The 21,752-nt window shown below is 41.0% G+C and overlaps 2 protein-coding genes across 5 annotated transcripts in view; one reads left to right on the forward strand and one right to left on the reverse strand.

The window, feature by feature from the left end:
• U2surp (U2 snRNP associated SURP domain containing) overlaps positions 1-16,281 on the reverse strand; it is a 58,334-nt gene extending 42,053 nt beyond the window's left edge. For 2 of the 4 annotated variants that reach the window (XM_055629659.1, XM_055629658.1), the window contains exons 1-3: positions 16,106-16,281; positions 5,838-5,882; positions 4,080-4,211 (exon numbers count right to left, since the gene is read on the reverse strand). In XM_055629659.1, the coding sequence (XP_055485634.1) occupies positions 4,080-4,211; positions 5,838-5,882; positions 16,106-16,150 (222 nt within the window). In that variant the 5' untranslated portion in view covers positions 16,151-16,281. The remainder of the gene's footprint in view (positions 1-4,079; positions 4,212-5,837; positions 5,883-16,105) is intronic. The other 2 variants (XM_055629661.1, XM_055629660.1) reach the window with 1 other exon arrangement.
• Positions 16,282-19,109: 2,828 nt separating this feature from the next.
• The window catches only part of Pcolce2 (procollagen C-endopeptidase enhancer 2), a 67,096-nt gene continuing 64,453 nt past the window's right edge, over positions 19,110-21,752 (forward strand). The window contains exons 1-2 of the mRNA XM_055629499.1: positions 19,110-19,164; positions 20,681-20,861. Coding sequence (XP_055485474.1) covers positions 19,110-19,164; positions 20,681-20,861 — 236 coding nt within the window. The remainder of the gene's footprint in view (positions 19,165-20,680; positions 20,862-21,752) is intronic.

Genomic DNA, 21,752 nt, shown 5'->3' on the forward strand with positions numbered 1-21,752 from the left:
TTCTCAATGCCAAGCAGTTCAGATAAATGATACTCAACTTATATAGGAAAACTCTATCTGGCAGCCCTAAGTAGACACAGTGGGTTTAAAGACAATAGACTGGGGCTGGAATGATGGCTCAGCGGATCAGAGCACTGCCTGCTCTTCTTGAGGTCCTGAGTTCAATTCCCAGCAACCACATGGTGGCTCACAACCGTCTACACTGGAATCTGATGCCCTCTTCTGGCATTCAGATACGCATGCAGATAGAGTACACATACATGAAATAAATAAATAAACAAAATTAAAAAAAAAAAAAAGACTATAGACTTCCATCCTGTCTCTTGCCCACTGCCATCTCCACACCCACAGACCTAGCTCCAGGTGTGGAACGAGGGTTGGGAGCCTGATAAATATAGCTCTCACCACTCAAAGAAGCTTTTCTTTGCAGCAGTGAGGCCATCACAGAAAACTACAACTGTCCGAAATACAGGGAATAACTGAGTGAGAGTGCTCTAGCCCAAGGGATACATCTAAAACAGAACTGGAGGACAGAGACAGGAAGTCTGCTGTGAGATTCTCTCCTAGAAATGACAGGGAAATCCATACCCATGAAACCTTAACAATTTGGCTGCCTAAACATAACCCGAAATAACACCACCAACAGACATTCTAAAGTGAAAGAAGGAAATCTCCAGTGGCCTACCTCTAGACAGAGACAGGCAACTACAGACCTCTGAGAAAGAGAATTCGTCTTCCCCAGGGATGAAGCCCACAACTGGTTATACAATAGCAAGAGGTCAGCCCTGAAACTATATATACACAAGCAACACTGAAACCAACTCAGCAGGTTGTATTTATGTAGATATAAATGGAAATATATATATTTATGGTATATATAACCAAATATAATAATCAAAGAAAAAAAGAGGGTATGAATTTGAAGCCAGGGAAGAAGTGGGGCCACAAAAGGAATAAGAGGAACGAGAAGGGGTAAATAATGATGTATTTTTAATTAAAATTTTAAAAATTAAGAAAAAGTGGGAAGGGGGATGTGAGTGGAAATGGAAGGGGAAGAATGGAGGGCCGATTTCATCAAAACGCATATACACAAATGAGATTCTCATTTGTTTTAAAAGAATTTAGTACATTTTTGTTTATTTTTGTGTGCATGCATATAAAGGACAGAGCACATGTGCCAAATGTCTGAAGGCCAAAGAACAACTTAAGAGTTAGCTCTCTTTATCCACCACGTACGTCCCATAGTGCAAACTGGGGTGGGTGAGGTTTGGTGGTAAATGCCCTTACAACTTGAACCACCTAGCAGGTCCATACAATATTTCAATGAAGCCTTCACTTGTACAATTTAGAAGCAGTTTCCTCCTGAGATCTGATCTAAATAGTTGTTTCATTTATTCACTTGATTCAAAAACTTAAAAGGTAGGATTGTTAACTAACTACAACCTAACTGAAATGTGAAGTTTTTTCCTTCCTTACTAAAATGAGAAGTTGGACTTGAGAGACAGCTCAGAGGTAAAGAACATTGGCCATTCTTCTAAAGGTCCTGAGTTCAATTCCCAGAAACCAAATGGTGGCTCACAACCATCTATAATGAGATCTGTGCCCTCTTCCGGTGTGCAGGTGTACATGCAGGCAGAATGTAACAAACTACTAAATTAGACTTTGGAAGTGTAGTAGAGAAACTTTGAGGCCACCTATTTTTAAGCCCTCTGTGAAAGATAAGCAGTTAGTAACACAAGTCAGTCTCTCTCTCTCTCTCTCTCTCTCTCTCTCTCTCTCTCTCAAGGTTTGGAGTGTTTTGCCTGCATATAAGCATGTGCACCACATGTGTGCCTGGTACAATGAAATCAGAGGAAAGTTGTCAAATCCCCTGAAACTGGAGTTAAAGATGTTTGTAAATCACCTGTGGGGGACCAGGAACTAAACCTGGTCCTGGGCAAAAGTAGCAAGTGCTCTTAACCACTGAGTCATTTCTCCAGTCCAAAAAGTCAAATTTTCAAACAAGATCATCTTTTCCTCCAAAAATAATTTAAAAATGTCTTGCCGCTTTTCAGTTTCACTGGAGTTACCTTCAAAAGTATAAACAAATAAAAATTACATAGAAATTCAAGAAAAAATACAATTTTAAGAAACAAAATTTGTAGCCAAGCATGATGGCGTACACCTTTGATCCTGGTGGTTGGGAGGCAGAAGCAGGTAGATTTGAGTTCAAGGCCAGCCTGGTCTACAGAGCAAGTTCCAGGACAACCAAGACTACAGAGAAAATCTGTCTCAAACCCAAGAAGGGAAGAAAAAGTAGAAGGAATAAAGAAAAAAGGAGGTGAAAGAAAAGAAAAAATAAATTGCATGCTCAATTTTGTTTATATCCTAACAGATAGAAATGGCAAAGAAAATTACTCAAAGGAGCAATATATTTACTTGATGTAAAAATTAGTTGTTTGCTGAAATAAAAATACAAGAAAAAAAAAAAAAGAAGCTATTTTAAGATATATTCCTAGACAGGCAGTGGTGGTATACACCTTTAATCCCAGCACTTGGGAAGCAGTGGCAGGTGGGAGTTCAAGGCCAGCCTGGTCTACAAGAGTCCAGGACAGCCAAGGCTACAAAAAGAACCCCTGTCTGAAGAGGAAAAAAAAAAAATGTTTTGTCTTTAAAAAAAACAAACAAACAAACAAAAAAGTATGGCTGATGACTTAATATTTTCCAAACTTTTTCACAAGAAAAGTTATTTAAGTTGTACACTTTAAAATACTGCTAGGATTTGAAGCTAGGGCATCACACACGCTAGACAAGTACACTGACCTATATACCTACCTCAAGAAAACTTTCTCTAAGTAGATTTTTAAGAACTAGAAGACCAGGGATGCTCTGTGGAAAGAACCCATTTTTCCAGGGCTGGGGAATTAGCTCAGTCGGTGAACTGTGTACATCAATGAAGACCTGAGTATGGACCCCCAGCACCTATGCAGAAAGCCAGTGGTGGTGGGTGTGTCTGTAACCCCAGGACCGTGGGTCTGACACTGGATGGCTAGCAGACTGGCAGAAGAGAAAAGGGGCTCTAGATTCAGTGAGGAACCCAGGTTCACAATAAACAAGGTGGACTGACAGATGCCCAATGTTGACCTCTGGCCTCTACTTGCACCTGCACACACGTGCCTACCACACATACACATAAACACAGAGAACACGTCTGTGTTCCTGATAGTCCCAGGACTCCACTTAGCCAAGTGACTAACATCTATTCCTGTGTTTTCAGAGAGTGCATAAGCTCTCAGAGCACTAGGACTGCATCCTTTCTTATATATTGTGTGTGTGTGTATATGCATGTTGTGGGTAGGTGGGTGTGCATGCCAAGGCATGTATGTGGAGGTCAGAAGACAACTCTTAACTTCTTCCACCCATCTCTACATAGGCTCTAAGACTCTAACCTGTTTCTAGGCTTGCACAGCGAGCACATCTACTGAGCAATTCCACTTAACTCAACAACTATCTTAATTGCCTGAATATTTCTAGTAACTCAATAAATAATCAAAATGTTCATTTTCCAAGTAAAATTAAACACCTTCACTGAAACAGCTAATATGAGCTACACTTTTTTTTTAAATAAATGGGGAGTTTATCGTTAATAAAGAATATTAAGGGGCTGGAGAGGTGGCTCAGAGGTTAAGAACACTTGCTGCTCTTCTAAAGGTCCTGAGTTCAATTCCCAGCAACCACATGGTGGCCCATAACCATCTACAGTAAGATCTGGTGTACAGGCAGAATGATGTATAAATAATAAATAAATCTTTAAAAAAATAATAATAATATTAAGTTCAAACAGTATAAAATGAAACAAGGCCGGGCTGTGGTGATGCACACTTTTAGTCCCAGCGCTTGGGAGGCAGAGGAAGCCATGGCTCTATGAGTTCAAGGCCAGCCTAGTCTATAGACCTAAGTTTCAGGAAAGCCAGAGCTACACAGTTAGACCCTGTCTCAGAAAGAAAAAAAAAAAAAAAAAACAAGTACAAAACCACCATATTCAATCAAGGACAGAGTAAAACCATTAGCTGTCCTTTGTCATCTTTAACAATACTCACTCTTGAGAGATTCTGATGAGGAGAATCACAAAGGCTTTCACGGGCACTTTCATTCCTATAATTGTGTTTTCTTGGGCTTTTAGGTCGTGTTCGACTTGGCATATCACTATCTGAGGGTCCAGATGCATCCATCTTCAGATAAAGTTTTAAAAATGATTTCAAAAATGACATTCACAGTACTAAAAACTAGAATTAATCCAAAGTGTCCACATGCTAACAAATTTCACTGTTATCTAAAAACACATTATTAACAATACCAAGTTCATAAGTAGATTCCTTAAGAAATTTTCAAAACCTGACTTGCCCTTGAAAGTTCAAATATCACACTGGAAACATTTGTTACTCTTGAAGTAACAGGCTTTTTTCTTCACTTTCAAGAAAATATCTGTCAAATACCTAAGTCAGATAACAGATATGTTAGGCATTCCTTCAAATAAGAAGGGTAGTTCATAAAAGAGAGATACATCTTCAAGTCAGTAGTCCTTACTACAAACATCATACTCTAGTTAACAGCTGACTTTATATGTACTTGTTTCATCACATAGGATAGGAAAATGAAAGACCCATACACGAGTAGGATCTTAAGAATTTTACAACATTAAAAATAATACCCTTTTTTTTTTGAGTCAAGGTCTGTCTGTTATAATAGTTGAGTCAGCTTCAACTTCATGATCCCATGTTCTTCCTGCATTATCCTCCCAAATTCTGGGGATACAGGTATGGCCCCCAACAAGGCTCACACTGAAACATTCTTAAACTAGCCAATTTTACTAGTACATGATGGGAATGAATACAACAATATACTTTAGAGTTACGTCTTTGATTCATGCTCCTATGCCAATAGTTTGCCTACCAGTTGCTTCTGTACTATTGGGGAAAATGTCAACATAATGAAAAAGGCAATAATGCCTTGGCATTTTTACAAAAGGGTGTTATGGCCTACATGACCAAGAGGAGCACACACATACTCGTTTGTTGTACATGAGGTTGGAGACCAGAGGTTGGTGTTGAGTATCTTCCTTAGTCACTTGCCACCTTATTTTTGAGGCAAGGCCTCTCACTGAACCTTGAACTCTACAGTTCACAGATACTGGCTGGCCAGAGTGCTCCAAGGATCCACCCACCTATCTCTGTCTTCCCAGAACAAACATGAAATAAAACATGCACTACCATGCTCAGTTTTCACACAAGTACTGTGTGACAAGCACTTTACCTACTGAGCCATCTCCCAAAGCCCCTGTTACAAAATAATTCTGTGTCCACATACTCCTAAAATCCTTTCAACAACTTGCAGTATGAATCTGCACACCATACTTTGAATATTGCTATAACATGGGGAAAATTTATTTCAGTATTCAAAATGCCAAAAACAAACAAACAAACAAAAAAACCCTTTAAACAAAAAAGTCATATACCCATGAAGAAAACTAACAAATCTACCTTTCTATGGTGGAACATTATACCTTGAGAAAGAATTGATCAGCATTCTCTTTGCCAGCTGTCTTTCAGGGATTTCAAAAGGCAGGTACAATGTGCAGCAAGAAAGGGGTCATTTATGTGTACAGAATTGTATAAGCACAATAAAAATTTAAAAAAATATACATCAAGTTTCTAATGCAATTTGAGGGAGTTTGTGTAAACAAAACACAAAGGAAGACACAATTAAATGTTCACACACATAATTGTATTCATTTACCATGTAACTCATACATATACAAAAATTTTTAAAGAAAAAAAAAGGCTATCTTTTATACTTACATGCGCATCTGAAGATCCAGATGAATGAACATCTGATGATCGGCTCTACAAGTCAAAACAACAAAAGTAAATATTTAAAGGATCAGAAAATTCTTTCTACATTGTTTTTTTTTATGCTGCAGAGATTTAATCTTCCCTAGCTTTTCAGCCACTGCTTTTCAGCTAATGAAACTAAACAGTTGCACTCTGTGGCTTAAAAAGAGTTGCGATCCGGCTGGAGAGATGGCTCAGAGGTTAAGAGTACTGCCTGCTCTTCCAGAGGTCCTGAGTTCAATTCCCAGCAACCACATGGTGGCTCACAACCATCTATAATAAGATCCAGTGTCTTCTGGCGTGCAAGTGTATGTGCAGATAGAACACTGTATACATAATAAATAAATAATGGAACCTGGCGCTAAACCATTCGTAGGCGACCTGCTTCTGGGTTGGGGTTTTGTATGTAACAGAGCAGCTCCCTCGCTGCGATCTATTGAAAGTCAGCCCTCGACACAAGGGTTTGTAAAAAAAAAAAAAAAAACAGTATAACAAAAAAAAGAAGAAAAGAATAAAAATAAATAAATAAATAGATAAATAAATAAATAAATGAATGAATGAATAAATAAATGAATGAATGAATAAATGGGTGAGTGAGTGAGTAAATGAATGAATGAATGAATGAATGAATGAATGAATGAATGAATAAGTGAATGAATAAATAGGTGGATAAATGGATAGGTAAATAAATAAATATGTTTTAAAAAAAGAGTTGTGATCCAAGGTAAATGTGTTGTCAATTCTTTAACATTAATGCCTATTTCTAAATATATGACACAAATGCTAATTAAAAACTGAAATATAATTACCTTTTCATAGTACAGGCTGGAAACCAAACCACTTATCATAACAAAACATTTGTACAAAGGCTTCTTCTCACAAGTCCTAACACTAACACTGTCAAGCAGCAACTTATATAGAGAGAACTCACCTCCCTCTTCCTAGTCACTCAGAGCAAACATGAATAACTGGCTGTAAGAGCAAGGAAACCCACACATTAACCTTACTACCTAGCAGAAGGCACAACAGTCACTGCAGAACTAGTTCAAAGAAAGGACAATCTTATCAAATCTCCAAACAGCTGTCATTTTCTATAAGAAAGCTGCTTCTGACAGACTGGTATATATTACAGTCATTTAGTTCCAGCACTTAGGAGGCAGAGGCAGGAGTATCTCTGTGAGTTTGTGGTCAGCCGGGTCTACAGAGTGAGTCTCTGGACCAGCCAAGGATACATAATTAAGACCCTGTCTCAGAGAAAACACATTTGCTAGCAATTTCTTTTTTTCTTTTTTCATTTTGGTCGAGACAGGGCTTCTCTGTGTAACAAAATGAAACATGCCACATGCTAACTTGGGTCACAGAAATGAACTGTCTTTAAACAATGTCATGTTTTAGTAATATCAACAGTTAAAGTTTCACATATTTTTTTAAATGACACATCTCAGTGTACACAGGCTTTATGAGTTATTTTAATTACCTCATCTACAACATTTACTTCCCTAAAATCCAATGTAATAAGCCTTAGGCAAAAATTAGGAAAAGGCATCAACCATCAAGGTCCCTCCCACCTTCATCTTTCTGTCTATCTTATGGTTCATCCTGATTTTCACTGTGCCCTCTTCTGTAAATTTTCTTCTCCCAGCTAACACTTCTCAAAGGAAAGATGATGTGGGGGCTGGGGAGTTCCCGTCCAAACACTGTGAAAACACCCTGGAATATGGAGTCATCTGGAAATTAGAAAATCCAAAATAACAAATACCTACTTTCACAAAAGACGAATTCAGCCAAGCGACTAATGGGAAACAATGTTTTCCAATACACTAGTATTAACCCAGTAGGTAACAATAGCAGTATCATAACAGTAAAATTAAAAAATATCTAGAAACTAAGTTTAAAGTGTTTTAGAAGAAAAAAAAAAACAAACTTTATGAAAAATTCAACCCAAATCACCTTGTAAAGACTCACTCCTGAACAAGGGCAGTATTAAAACCATATTAAAATATCCAAAATACTTATATGTGTAGTACAACTTTACTCAACAGCTTAAAATCAAAAAGGGAAAGCTATGCAAGTCACAGGGACTGGATGCCCAAATAACCCCGAGGCTTACTTAGAAGCAGCAGCTTGCAATAAAGCAGCTAAAAAAGACAACATCTCCTTAATCTATGTGCCATAACCAAATGGCCTTTTCTAGGATTTATTTCTTTTTGTTTTTATTTCTAGGATTTAAAAATAAAAGTCACGGCCAGATGGTAGTGGTGGCACAAACCTTTAATCCCAGCACCTGGGAGGCAGAAGCAGGTGGCTCTCCGTGAGTTCCTGGCCAGTCTGGTCTACAGAGCAAGTTCCAGGACAGCCAAGGCTACAGTGAGAAACCCTGTCTCAAAAAACAAAAACAAAAAAAAAGAAGCTTCTCCTTTTGCTAGGGGCAGTGGTGCGTGCCTCTAATCCTAGCACTCCGGAAAGCAGAGGCAGGCAGATCCCTGTGAGTTCAAGGCCAACCTGGTCTGAAAAGTGAATCCAGGACATCCAGGACTATCACAGAGAAACCAGAGAGAGAGAGAGAGAGAGAGAGAGATACATAGATAGTTACACAGACAGATACAGACACATAGATACACTGACATATAAGAGACACAGATAGATACATAGACAGATACATAGATACATAGACACATAGATACAGACATACAGAGACACAGACAGATACATATATAGTTATTAAAAAAATTAAAAGCCACCTACTACACTACCTGTTTCCCCATAGTTAAATCTTTTCAGACTCCAAGACACTTGTAATCTAATTATGGAGACTACCATTTAGGGACACTGAGAAAGCAGGTAAAGGTTCTTGCCACCAAGCCTGATGACCTGAGTTCAATCCCTGATCCATATGGTAAGAATAGAAACAACTCCCACAAGTGGTCCTCTCACCTCCACTCAATGCCTTGGCATGTGGGCAGGGCTTGGGATGAAAATATTACAATAAATAACTGCCCATCAAGTTGGTAAATAATCTCAAAATCAAAGGTAACCAGTTCAAAAGTCAGCTACAATGTGATGAACTTTAAATAAAGCAGTAGCAGCAAGACCTGAAAAGATGAATCAGCTGATTTCAACTAAGGTAAGATGTCAGCAGTCATACTGCAAACCATTTACCAAAGATATGCTGCTGTAGCTAACCAGCATTCAGACCAGAGTAATTTTCAGCTTATGATTAAAAAAGAGATACAAATTGAGTCTCATAAGATTTTTTTATTTTATGTGCATGGTGTGTGTGTGTGTGCGTGTGCGTGTGTGTGTACGTCTTGTGAAGGTCGAATGACAATGTGTAGAAGTTAGTTCTCTCCTTCTACCACCTGAGTCACAGGACTAGAACTCAGGTTGTCAGGCTTGACAACAACACCTTTACCTGCTAAGCCATGCCCCTGGCCTCTTAGACACTAAAGAAAGAAGACAGTTGAAACAATATGGTTATACCACAAGAGCACATGGCCATGCAAATGTTAACCAGGCAGGGAAAGGGAGCTTGCTGGGGAAAACTTCTAGAAAAGATGTGAAGGTATCTGAAGTAATTCCTCATAGAGCCAGCAATGAAATAACTTCTGGTTTCTGGGCCCCAATCTTCAAATTCTTATCTTATATTTTGGAACAACTCTCCTAAAGGACTTTCCAGTCCCTCTAATTTTATTTCCTACATTCAAACCCTTCCACAATTTAGCTCAATCTGTCTTTCCAGTCTTAGTTCCTTTTATTCTCTCTCTCCCCATGAAAATACATTTATACAATACCTGGACTGATCATTTAACAATTGACAGTAAATAAAGTCATTTACTGTCTTCATCTTCCTCAGTTCTTTCTAATGCTTCAAAATACAACCTTCAAAACTCTGCTCACTGTTCAAAGCAATCAAATTCCACTAAGCACTGTACAGCTCCCAATCTCCACTCAAGCAGGTATCATTTTCTTACTTTCAGATACTTCTGACAGCTCTGCCTTGTTCTATTATGGGTACTGACTCTCTCCTGCTATTATAACTGTCTACACAAGTACCTCCCAAAAGAGCTACACTCTAGACTACACACCAATCTGCCCTCTTATTAATAAGGAACAATTCAAGACAAACCAAGGTTTCAACTTAAAACAACAACAACAACAACAAAAACATGCATACTTCAGAGTTGGAGAAATGGCTAAGTGGTTAGAGAGCACTGGCTACTCTTCCAGAAGACCTCGGTTTAATTCCAAGCACCTACATTGCAGTTAAAAATCATCTGTAACTCTAGTCCCAAGGATCTAATGCCTTTTTCTGGTCTCTGTGAGTACCAGGCACACACATGATGCACAGACATACATACAGACGAAAGACACATACACATACACTAACTTTAAAAAAAAAAAAACTTTAAGAGCGTTAAAACATTCTGTATAATATAGTTAATCATTTACTCATACCCCAAATACCATCAATATAAGAAACACTGTTCTCAGTGTTACTGGCGTTCAGAACAGTTACTTCCGGGCTGAGGGTGTACCTCAGTGATAGAGGATTCTCACGGTGTGTGCAAGGCCCAAGAAGCAATTCCCAGCAACAACACAGTTTAAGAGGCAATATAAAATACTAGTTTTATCTCAGAAATGATGTTCATTGTAAAAAAGGGTTAGAGAAACACAAGTCTTCAACTTGAACACCAAATAAAGGATCTCTTCATTCATCTGCCACTAAGGCAAATGGCTCTATTTTCTAAGGTTTACTTTCCAAAGGGAAGTTCCAGAAATAAAAGACGAAAGAATTAAAAGATAAGTTTTTAGAAAACAAATCAGTCCAGTAAGATAATAATTTTAACACCAACAATCATAATCTAGCAAAACAGTGCTGCAGGCTCAAGTCTAAAACAGGGTCAAGAAGAGCAGTTCTCAACCCGTGGATAACTTTCATGGGGTTGTCTAAGACCATCAGAAACAAAGACTTACATTACAATTCATAACAGTAGCAAAATTACAGTTATGAAGTAGCAACAAAAATAATTTTATGGTTGGGCTCACCACAGTGTAAGGAACTGTATTAAAGGGTTGCAGTGTTGGGAAGGTTGAAAACCACTGATCTAGAGATGGCTTTGCAGTTTAGAATACTTGTTACTCTTGCAGAGGAATCAGGATTCCTAGCATCTGCATAGTGTGTCTATAACCTGTGACTACAGTTTCAGGGGATCTGATGCCTTCTTCTGACCTCCACAAGCACCAGACATTCATGCACATATAGACAGGGAGACAAACATTTATATACATAAAATAAACCTAAAAAAATTGGAGGAGGGGAGCTGGAAAGATGGCTTAGCAGGTTAAGAGCACTTGCTGCACTAACAAAGAACAAGGGCATAGCAAACTTAGAACCATTAGTAACTCGTTTCAGGGGACCGATGCCTTCTTCTGCCCTTGGACATCAGACACACATGTAACGTACATACATACATTCAGGAAAAACACTCATATATGAAATAAATAGATCTACAATCAAGTCTAAAACATACTAATCAAGAAAATGGGAGTTCAGAGACCAAGGATGTAATTTAATTAGTAGAGTGCTTGCTCAGCAAGCACAATGCCCTGGGTTTGATCTCCAATACTTTATATACTAGAAGAGGTGGTGCATGCCTGTATTCTCAGCACTCAGGAGGTAGGAGGTAGAAAGAAGGATAAAGAGTTCAAAGTCATCCAAAGCTACATAGAAAGTTTGAGGCCAGAACATTAAACCATGTCTATGAAAAATGGAAGGAGGGAACAAAAAAGAAAGGAAGGGAGAAAAGTAGGGAGGGAGGGAGTTTAAGCTGGACATAATGATCAGGCCTATAATCCTAGCACTCCAGATACTGAATAAAAAGTCTAAGACCAGTCAAGACTACACAGTGAGTCTGAAGCTAGTCTGAGCTACAGGGTAAGATCCTGTCGCAAAGAAAAGGGGGGAGGTGATGTCATACTTCCTACTTCCATGCAAAAACACAACCAAGCACTAAAAAACGTTAATCATTTTATATTTTAAGATAAAGTTGTAATCATGACATGTTACAGGTTCAGTTTCAAGCCAGCAAACTATTTTTCGCACTTAAATCCCCAGGTAAAACACACACACAAATACGTACATTGGAAATAATAAATAGGAATCTTAAGCCTTAACTAACTTCTAATTTACGTTTTGCTAGTAATCCGTCTGTCAGTTCAATACTACATGCTCAAAGATTCAGTATGTCATGCTTTATTCATTTACCTGCATAAGACAACTTTTTGATGGTAGTATAGAGCAATTCCCTCCAAACTAAACCTCCATGTTGGAGTGCAGATCTTAAGAAACAGAATATTCTAAAGGGAGGCGAAACATCCCATCCTGCATGGGATGCTTAGAAAGTAAACAGCCCAAAAGCTTCCGGAAGACCCTGAAACTAACCAGGTACCCTAGATTCCTACTTCCTCAAGGGCATATAAGCAGTGAAGACTGCTAAGAGACACTTTTCAGTCCAGCCAAAACACCTGAAACAAACCAGCTAACTATGCAGAAGACCCTCAGACAAGCTGAGCTGCTTGGAAAAAGCTCAGACCAACTGCAAATAGCTGTTTTTGAGTCATCTGTTACTATAAATAACCTCTATTTCCTATTCCTGTAAGGAAACCTAATAACCACTCTGGGTCACCACACTGGACTTTGCTGGTACCCTCACTCTGGTCTGCTGTCAGTTCCCTATCTAGAGCAAGTAGACATATGTTCACATCTCCACAGAAAGTGTTACACAAAAGATGATTTAAAAACAAAAGGTACTGGGGCAGGCAAAATGGCTTACCAGGTAAAGGTGCTTGCTGCCAAGCCTGACAATTCTAAGTACCATCTACAGGAACCCAAGCGATAAAGGAAAAAAACCAAGTCTTTCAAGTTGTTCACTAACTTCCACCCAGGCCTACACATAAAACACACACAATAAACAAAATGCATTTCACTTTTAAAAAAGAAACAGGAACTGGCACACAGTAAAATTATTTTCTTCAAATCCTCATTTGTATGGACATGCAAACAAAATCAGGTCAAAGTAACAAATTTTTTTCTTTTCTTATTTTGTTTGCTTTTCAAGACAGGGTTTCTGTGTGTAGCCCTGGCTGTCCTGGAACTCACAGAGATCTCCCTGCCTCTGCCTCCCAAGTACTGAGATTAAAGGCATGCGCCACCACTGCCTGGCAAAATAACAAAATTTTAATAAACTAACTTTTTAATGTCAGAAACATCTCAATTCTGTCTCTCTGCTCTGAAACAAAGCTACAATAAGGCTCTAAAACCCCTCCTAAAGCCAAGCAATATTTTAGTAATAAAAAATGCAATAGAAAATTTTATTCATTTCTAGAATACATACTCAGTATCTATCAGGAGATATTAAAATGAAAGGTATAGAACAATTACATAAAATAAAAGGGAATGTGTGAGGGCAGCCTCCCTCACATTAAGTTTCCTTAACAGGAGCAAATACATACACTATGTACATCATTTGATTACATACATAAAATTAATTCTAAAGTTAAAAAGAACTCTAGTGGCTTACGTATTTTATTATTAAGAAACACTAAGGGGCCAGAAACACAGATCAGAATATAGACACTTGCCACACAGCCCGAAGACCTGAGTTTGACACCCACAGTGTGGTCCTCCGACTTTTACAGATGCACTGTAGCATGAGGGTACACAAACACACTTTTTGTAAAAGAGACTTCACCATTACCAATGGCAAAGGCCTTGTATCCTCTACAAAGTAAACATGTTCTTCAATGTCTAGAAATGACTAATAAACACCTCTATTCATACTCTTATCCATACCAAAGAAAGAGCATGAAACAGAAGTATCTATTTACTTGAAGTACAGCACAGAATACAAGGTAAATACCTGTTATTTCCAGAGAAAAGGAAATCAAGTCGTATGAAAGCCTGAAAATTCCAAATACTATAATACTAGTCAAACTGATGTTATAATCTAATAATGTCTGGACTTACATTAGAAAAACAAACCAGCAATTGGAGCAGTCATTATAACGTGAGAATCCAAATCACAGGATCAATGAATATCCTGACATGTTGAAAGTGCTTTCTGGTTATTTAAAAAAGAAATGAGAGCTGGAAATGGTTGACATATGCCTGTAATCCCAACTCTGGAGAAACAGAGAGGAGATCAGGATGCTGAAGGTTACAGTGCAAGTTCAAGCCAGCCTGGGCTACATGAGGCCCTGTCTCAAAAACCTAGTAAGCAGGATGGATGGATGACATGCAGATTTAGAAATGGAAGTGAGATTTACTATACACTTACAGACATTAACTCAATCTTTCTATCAGCCCTATAAAAAACATTTTATCTGAGAAAAGTTGAGGCTCAAGAGATTAGACAACCTGCCTTAATATTATCACAAATATACTTAACTACCAAGTCAGGACTTGAATACATATGTCTTGTTTGTTTTCAAAGCCTATATATATAACCTTGCCGCTCCATTACAGCACTTCCATACTAATGAAGAAATCGTGGCAAAACTATGAGCCCAAATATTCCCTTTACAGACACCAGTAAGGAAGCTGTTAATAATATCTAAAGGACTACAAACTGCCAAAAGTGTTAATGGAAAAATCCAACAAGTTACTTACTTTTACTTCAAGGGAAAACTACACATTCAGAGTCATGACAAGTATTCTTTTAGAAGGAAGTCTGAACACATACTTTCAATGAATCCAGGCCTCAAAGGGAAACTGAACAGTTTGAAAAGAAAAAGAAAAAAAAAAAAAAACAAAACAAAACAGAGTATGGATGTGGCTAGCTTTAAAACATTGAGAAGCTGGTTTTATCATGGGTCTGAAATGAAGACTGGCAGCATGAGGTACTCCTTCATTCACCTTCTCTCCAAGAAAGGTGAGGAGGGGAAATCTACTGGAAAGGAAACTGATTTACAGTAAAAGTTTGGTGTAAGCACACCCAGAACTAGGCCCCTACCATAGTTTACCTAGCTAAAGAATGTCTAGTAAGGCCATTACTATTTGCAAAGTAAATATGGGGCAATAATTCAGCAAAAATGTCAAAAAAAAAAAAAAAGCAAGTATATAATGTGTTCTTTCTCAAATCAAACAGCAAATGAAATGCAAGATGATGATAATCATATAACTATTTAAGTCCCTAGACTCTTAAGTGTTACCCAACTTCTTGTCTCTGCATTTAAAACCTCTGCATTTAAAATAGGTGTTTTTTGTTTGTTTGTTTTTTTATAGCAGCTCTTAACATCTTTAATGACAACTTGGGGATGAGAATCTCAAAGCAAAATATGAAATACCAAAAAAAAGAAAGAAAAGAAAGCGAGTGCAAGAGACATAGACACATTTAAACGCCCTGGCCAAAATGGCAACTAACACCAGATGTCCACACAACCTTACTAACAAACTACCTTCACAACTCAACGGTTTCCCAAACAGTGCACAGGATTCCCTGTAAACTCAAAACGCAAGGCACGATTCTTCGGGCAGTTTCCAGGGCTACTGTAGTTTTCCTTCCAGTGGGAACCCCGCGCAGGGGTGGGGACCCCCAGCCTGCGGCCCTCAAAAGTGGTCTTAGACGCTCTTCACCCCCCTGAGAAGTGAGGGGGAAAGCCACGTGTGGAGCGTGGAACTAACCCAAAGGCACAGAGCGGCTCCCTCCGCACTCCCCACCCCGAGGCCCTCCACAGGCGGGCCCTCTCCCACACGCTTGCAGCCGTCCAGCCTAATCTCCTGGGAGGTGCGAGGGGAACCGAGGAAGGCCGGGAGCCTGTGAGATCCGAAATAAAAGGAGCGGGGGGTGAGGGAGAGAGGAACAGACACTCAGGACCGGGCACCTTCCCGCCTCTCCCAAGACGCCCGCCCGCGGCCTCCGAACGCAGCGGGCTGCGACACAAGGGCGCCGCACCACTCTCTCCATCCCAGGGTCCGAGCCCAAAGCCAACCGGGGGCCGATTCCCCGCTGGCCACCGGCCCCACGCAAGCTAGCGTGGGGCTGAATCCCGGCCGGGACGGACGCGCGCTCTCAGGCCTCTCAACCTGCGCACCTTGGTGCAGTGGTGCCAGGCCCGCTGTGGCGAACAGGCCCCAGCCCCTCGCCCCAGTGAGCTCTCGCGAAGGCCGGGGGTTTCTGGAAGCAACAGACCACGGCGAGAGACCCACTGACGGACGGAGATCCCTAAGAAACTACCTTTGAACTGGCCTTCTGAGATCCGCCTGGCGTTTTGTCGGCCATCTTGAGCTTTGCTCCTCCTTCAGCGGAGGCGGCAGCGCGGGTGAGTCGAGCGCCGAAAGAGCAGATATCGGCGGAGCGCGCCAGACGGCCCGCCAGGCTGAGGAGCCGAACGCCGAAAGACGGAACCCAGAGGCGCCGCGCCGCGCCGCGTGACTTCCGCGTCGGGCCGCCTCACGCGCCCCGCCCACTCCGCTCCTCTTCCGGTGGCTTGCTGCGTCGGGTCGCGTCACGAGGCCGCGGGATTCAGGGAATCTCCTTGACCCGACTTTGAAGGCTAAGTGAGATGTAAGGCATTTTTCTCCCCACGAGCCGACCGGTGTGAGATGCGAGCGGGTTCTGCTTCCTGAGGGGGCGAAGGAAGCTGCTCCTGTGAAAGAACTGCCGTAGCCACGTGGGCCGAGCGTCTCAGCTCAGAAAACAGACCTGAACGTCGAGACACTTGTTTTGCGTCACGGCTCCTCGGGGGGCACAGACCCTGGTGGGAAGGCAGATTTGCGATCTGCTCACGTGGAAGGGGTGAGCGGTGAGAAAAAAGTACTGTGACTGCACAGTCGAGAAAAACCGTTTGGCCCAACCTCAGGGTAATCAGATAAAAACTGTTCAGGATGTCTGAGCACGGTACCTGCAGAGACTGAAAAAAATAAAATAAAATAAAATAAAAGCGTAATATAGACGCTGTTATAAAAGAGCATTTTAAATGTTTATTATGTATTCATTCATTCAGTTATATTTGTTGTTACAGTGGAGTGCAGGCACGACCTAGCAACTGTGGGGGTTAGAGGGCGACTTGCAGGACTTGGTAGGATCCGGGGCTTGACCTCAGGTTGGCAGGTTTGTTCAGCAAGCGCCTTTCACCCTCTGAAACATCTGGCTGCCAGTGAAGCATAATCGCAATAACTGTGTAGCAGAAGATGGCCTTGAACTGCTGATTGTCCTGCGTCAGCCTCAGGCTTTGGGATTACTTACAGTCTCGGCACCACGTTGTTAGTTTAGTGCCTAGCATCAGATTCTATTGACTTTTTAGAGGATTCAGCAATGGTAACCTCCGATTTTAAGTGACACCCCTTCACTGTACCCTCGCCAACCAAAAACATGAATTTCAGCTTCTGCATGGTAAATGTTCTTGCCTCTGTGAATCCACCATCTCTTCAACCCTGCTGATCCTTTGTTTAGCATCAATTATACACAGGGTTACTTTGCAGTCTGCTTCTTTGCTGTCCTTATTCCCAAATTTTGCACTCTTCAGCGTTGTGTTTCTAATATATAAAAGCTGAGCAAGGTTCAAATAATGAAGTAGGAAGAGATCATGAAGCCTATCCTGTAGAGGAGTTTTAATTCAGAACATGGCTGCTCTGGCAAGAGATCAGATTCAAAGACCTAGGTCTGAGATCCATTGGAATACAGACATGCCTTTAATCCCAGGAGACAGAGGCAAGCAGATGTCTGAGTTTAAGGCCAGCCTGGTATAGAGCAAGTTTCAGGTAAAGAAAAGCTTAGGTCCAGGCAAGGTGGTACATGCCTTTAATCCCAGTACTCAAGAGACAAGCATGCAGATCTCTATGAGTTCCAGTCCTGTTCAGTCTGTTTGCATGAATCAGTGAATTGAGAGGCAGTGCAGTGGAGTTGAGTTCATGGCAGTTCAGTTCATGGAATTCAGAGGCAGTTTTTACTGGGAGCATTTTACAGAGAGAGGTTGAAGAGAGAACAAGCTAAACACAAGTGAAGACAGAATGAACTAGAGAATGAGAAGGAGCCAGAGATTAGAACAGATTGCTAGAGATAGTTTGAGGCCAAGCAGAGCAATTCAAATCAGAAGCCAAGAAAGAAACCAGTTTTGACTCAGCTTGGAGTTTGAGCCAAAACAGTTGAAGTTCTGAACCAGCCAGCCAGAGCTCAGAAAGAGCTAAAAAAGGGTGAGTTTATTCAGCAGTAAGTCTCAGGCTGAAAAGATTTTAGGCCTAGGTTGGATTGTACAGAAACTAGAAGCTTTCAGGACTAGGCCTAGGTTACCAGGCAGAAGTGGTAAGCCTCCAAGACAAATTACATCAGGAGAATAACAGTTACTTTTACAGGGAGGGAAGACTGTTAACCTTCCTGTAGGTTAACCTTCCTATCTTTCTTAATTCCAAAGAACTACAGTTTGGTCCCAGGATGCTGTGTCAAATGGCTTACAACTCACAACCACCTGTAACTCCAACTACAGAAGATCCTGACACCGTCTTCAGGCCTCTCAGGTCACCTGCACACATATGGACAAACACATACGTAAAAATGCATTTTTACAAAACGGTTGTGGAATCTTTATATGTTGAAAGTGGCCTTGAATATAATCGTTCCAGACAGACAATGTAGCTCAGTGGTAGAGCCCTTGCTTATTATGCACAAGACCCTTCATTGATTTTTAGGACCACCAAAAAGAAGTCCTCAAAGATAAAACCTCCTGAGCTGCTTAACTGATACTTTAATTCAAGAGACATTCTTTCTTCCATCCACAACAGCAATTGAACATATTGAGGCCTAGTCTTTTGGTATAATTATAACCATTTTTGTTTCAGGCCTAACAACCACATCATCGCAGCTTGCTGATACAGAGATAAGCTCTCTGTGCAAGGTCAGGCTGACCAATGTTTAGGCTCAACATACTCTATGGCCCTGCTACTCCTAAAATTCCCCAACTGTAAGTGCAACTGGCCCTAACCATAAACTTCACCTGGAACCAATCAAATTAAGGGTCAGCCAGAACTGCTTTGTCTAGTGAAGTCAAAGGTGACCACCCTGTTCTACTGTCCCCACCGCCCCCTCCGCCCCCTCCGCCTGTGGCCTAATTGCAGTTTTGCCTTTATAAGCTATCTCTAAAAGACAATCAGTGTCACAGTTTGCCTCCCAAGTCCAATCTGTGTCCCTGACCATGATCAGTCTTGGGGTGTTGCATTCAATAAACCATATCTAACTGAGATCCATGTCTGAGCAGTTTGTACGGCTTCCTCTGGACCCTAACACAGGACCTCGAGCAGGTACGCCAAGGCTCTGAAGGTGTACTGGACCTTCCTCTCAGTTCCCACGGATCCTGCAGCTTACCTTTTCAGAAAGTCTGGCCAGCAACCTCCCCTACTATGTGATCTGAACCCCCTCCCCAGCACTTGCTACAAATGCGCACCACTGCCGCTGGCTTTTTATGTGAGTGCGTACACAGCGAGCACTAAAACACCATTGAGCGGGCCCCCAGTTTCTGTTATTTGTACAGTTGGTTTCTTTTCTCAAGCTTTCAGGTATAAGTGATAACATTTCAAGTAATTACTAGTCTACTTCCTGCTGTCCCTTTAAAAAAATTTCCCCTCATGTGTAGCTCCTTTAGAGCAGTGTAATCAGATGGTGTTAGTGGACAGCCTTGTCTTGCTTCTGACTTTAACAAGAATGCTTTTGGTCTTTTTGTGAGGATGAAAATGACTTTGGGATTGTATACTGAATTCTAATGGTTCATCTTCATTGTCCAGTTGACTGGATTTAGAATTGCCATGGAAATATACCTCTGTATTTGTCTATGGGGGTGTTTCCACAGAAGACCCATCTTGAGTGTAGGTGGCAACAGCCCATTGTCACTGTTTAAGGTTCTTTATCAGATTCATGTGGACTATAGGTTCACAAGTTAGGAGTAAAATATCCTGACCTGGCCTTGAACTTGTCCACACGTAGAAAGAGCCTGCTAGGCTTTTGTTTTAAGCTGCCAGGCTTTTGTCTCAGGTCAGAAGGGTGGAAATTCACCATTTTAATAATATAATCATGGTCCCGCTCCCCATCTATCTGCCTCTCTCAGACTCTTATCAAACTGCTAAGTGCCTCACCATGAGCCACAGGAACATTGTAAACCAGCTACCTCACACTCCCACCACGTGCTTCCCAGCCACAGTAGATTGTATCCCTTACAACTGTGAGCCAAAATACAATCTTTCTTAAGCTTCTTTCTTTCTGGTATTCTGTCACAGCAGGGAGAAAAGTAATAAATAAAATTAATTTCATATTCACTTGGTTTTATCAAACTATGGAACAACAAAAAAAAAAAAAAAACTGGATGAGAGGCTGTGTGAAGACAAGACTGAAGAAACAAATGTCGAAGTTCCTCCTCTGGACTGGTGGATGATCGGCAGTATGGAAGGCAGAGTGGGAAGACAGGCAGAAGCAGGTATAGTTTCCTATCGCTGCTATAACAACCCCGAAGTTTGTAGCTTATTAGCAAAACAGATTTACCACCTCACCATCCTAGAGATCGGAAGTCTAAAAAGTGCAGGCAGGTCTGGGTTTATCTTGAGGGTTCCAGAGGAGAATCTTTTTAGTTTTTGTTTGTTTGTTTGTTTGTTTGTTTGTTTGAGACATGGTTTCTCTGAGTAGCCTTGGCTGTCCTGGACTGTTTGTAGACCAGGCTGGCCTCAAACTCACAGAGATCCACCCACCTCTGCCTCCTCGAGTGCTGGGATTACAGGCCTGTGCCACTGCTCTGGCCTGGAGGAGAATCTTATTTGTTGCCTTTTCCAGCTTCTGAAGTTCACCTACACTCCTCTGCTAGTGGCCCAATCCACAGCTTCGAAGCTAGTAGTAGAATAACTTCTAATGTGTACCTTCTCCTGAAATCCCCTCTAAGGGATCATTTAAAGGAACTTGTCACAGCCACAAAGTCCTTCTGGCATGTAAACGAGAATATTTGCATGTTCTCAGGGTAAGGCTCATTTGACGAGCCCTACTTTAATCTAAAGCAGCTGTAATGAAATCTCGCTATCTGTATTTTCTCCCTGGCTGGCATGGCACATGAACCCTATCTGAGAACTGCCATTGAATGGTCATCTCTAACCGGCTAGATTCTGAAATCATTTGTCAAAGGTGTGGTCCAGGGATGATGAGAAAAGACAGATTCATGTCATCAAAGGGCTTACTGGGATCAAGAGGACAGTTGTGTCCCGGTGTCGTAAGAGTATAGGATGTGGAGTTATCGTCTCAGGTACAAACATTGCTGGTTCTAAAGAGCCTGGGAAAGGCTGAGTACCACACAGACAGGCAACGAGCATCCATTAGCAAATCAATAGCAGAGAAGGGTTTGAAGAAGCACAGTAGAGGAAGAAGTGTGTTGAAGGGCACTGCTGAATCTCAAGGAACGTCTGTCCAGCTCCTAAGGTTTTATCTCGGGGGGCTGGAGAGATGGCTTGAAATCAAGAGCACCGGCTGCTCTTCCAGTGGATCTGGGTTCAATTCCCAGCATTCACAGGGCATCTCACAACCATCTGTAACTCCAGTTCTAGATCTGTTGCCCTCTTCTGGCCTCTGTGGGCACCAGGCGTGCAAATGGTTCACGTATAGGCTAAACGTTCACACACATAAAATAAAATCTTTTTTTAAAAAAAAAAATGTTCAAGATTGCATGTCTAAGGAGAAAGCTTTGCAGGTAAAGGTATTTGCTGCCAAGCCTGATGACCTGGGCTGATCCCTGAAACCCACCTGCTGGAAGGAGAAAATAAACTCCTGCCAAGCTGTGGCATGTGCATGCACATAAATAAATAAATACATACATACATACATACATACATACATACATACATACATACATACATACATA

Source organism: Psammomys obesus, unplaced genomic scaffold (genome assembly GCF_907164565.1).
Source record: "Psammomys obesus unplaced genomic scaffold, mPsaObe1.curated_primary_1811, whole genome shotgun sequence".
Classification (NCBI taxonomy): domain Eukaryota; kingdom Metazoa; phylum Chordata; class Mammalia; order Rodentia; family Muridae; genus Psammomys; species Psammomys obesus.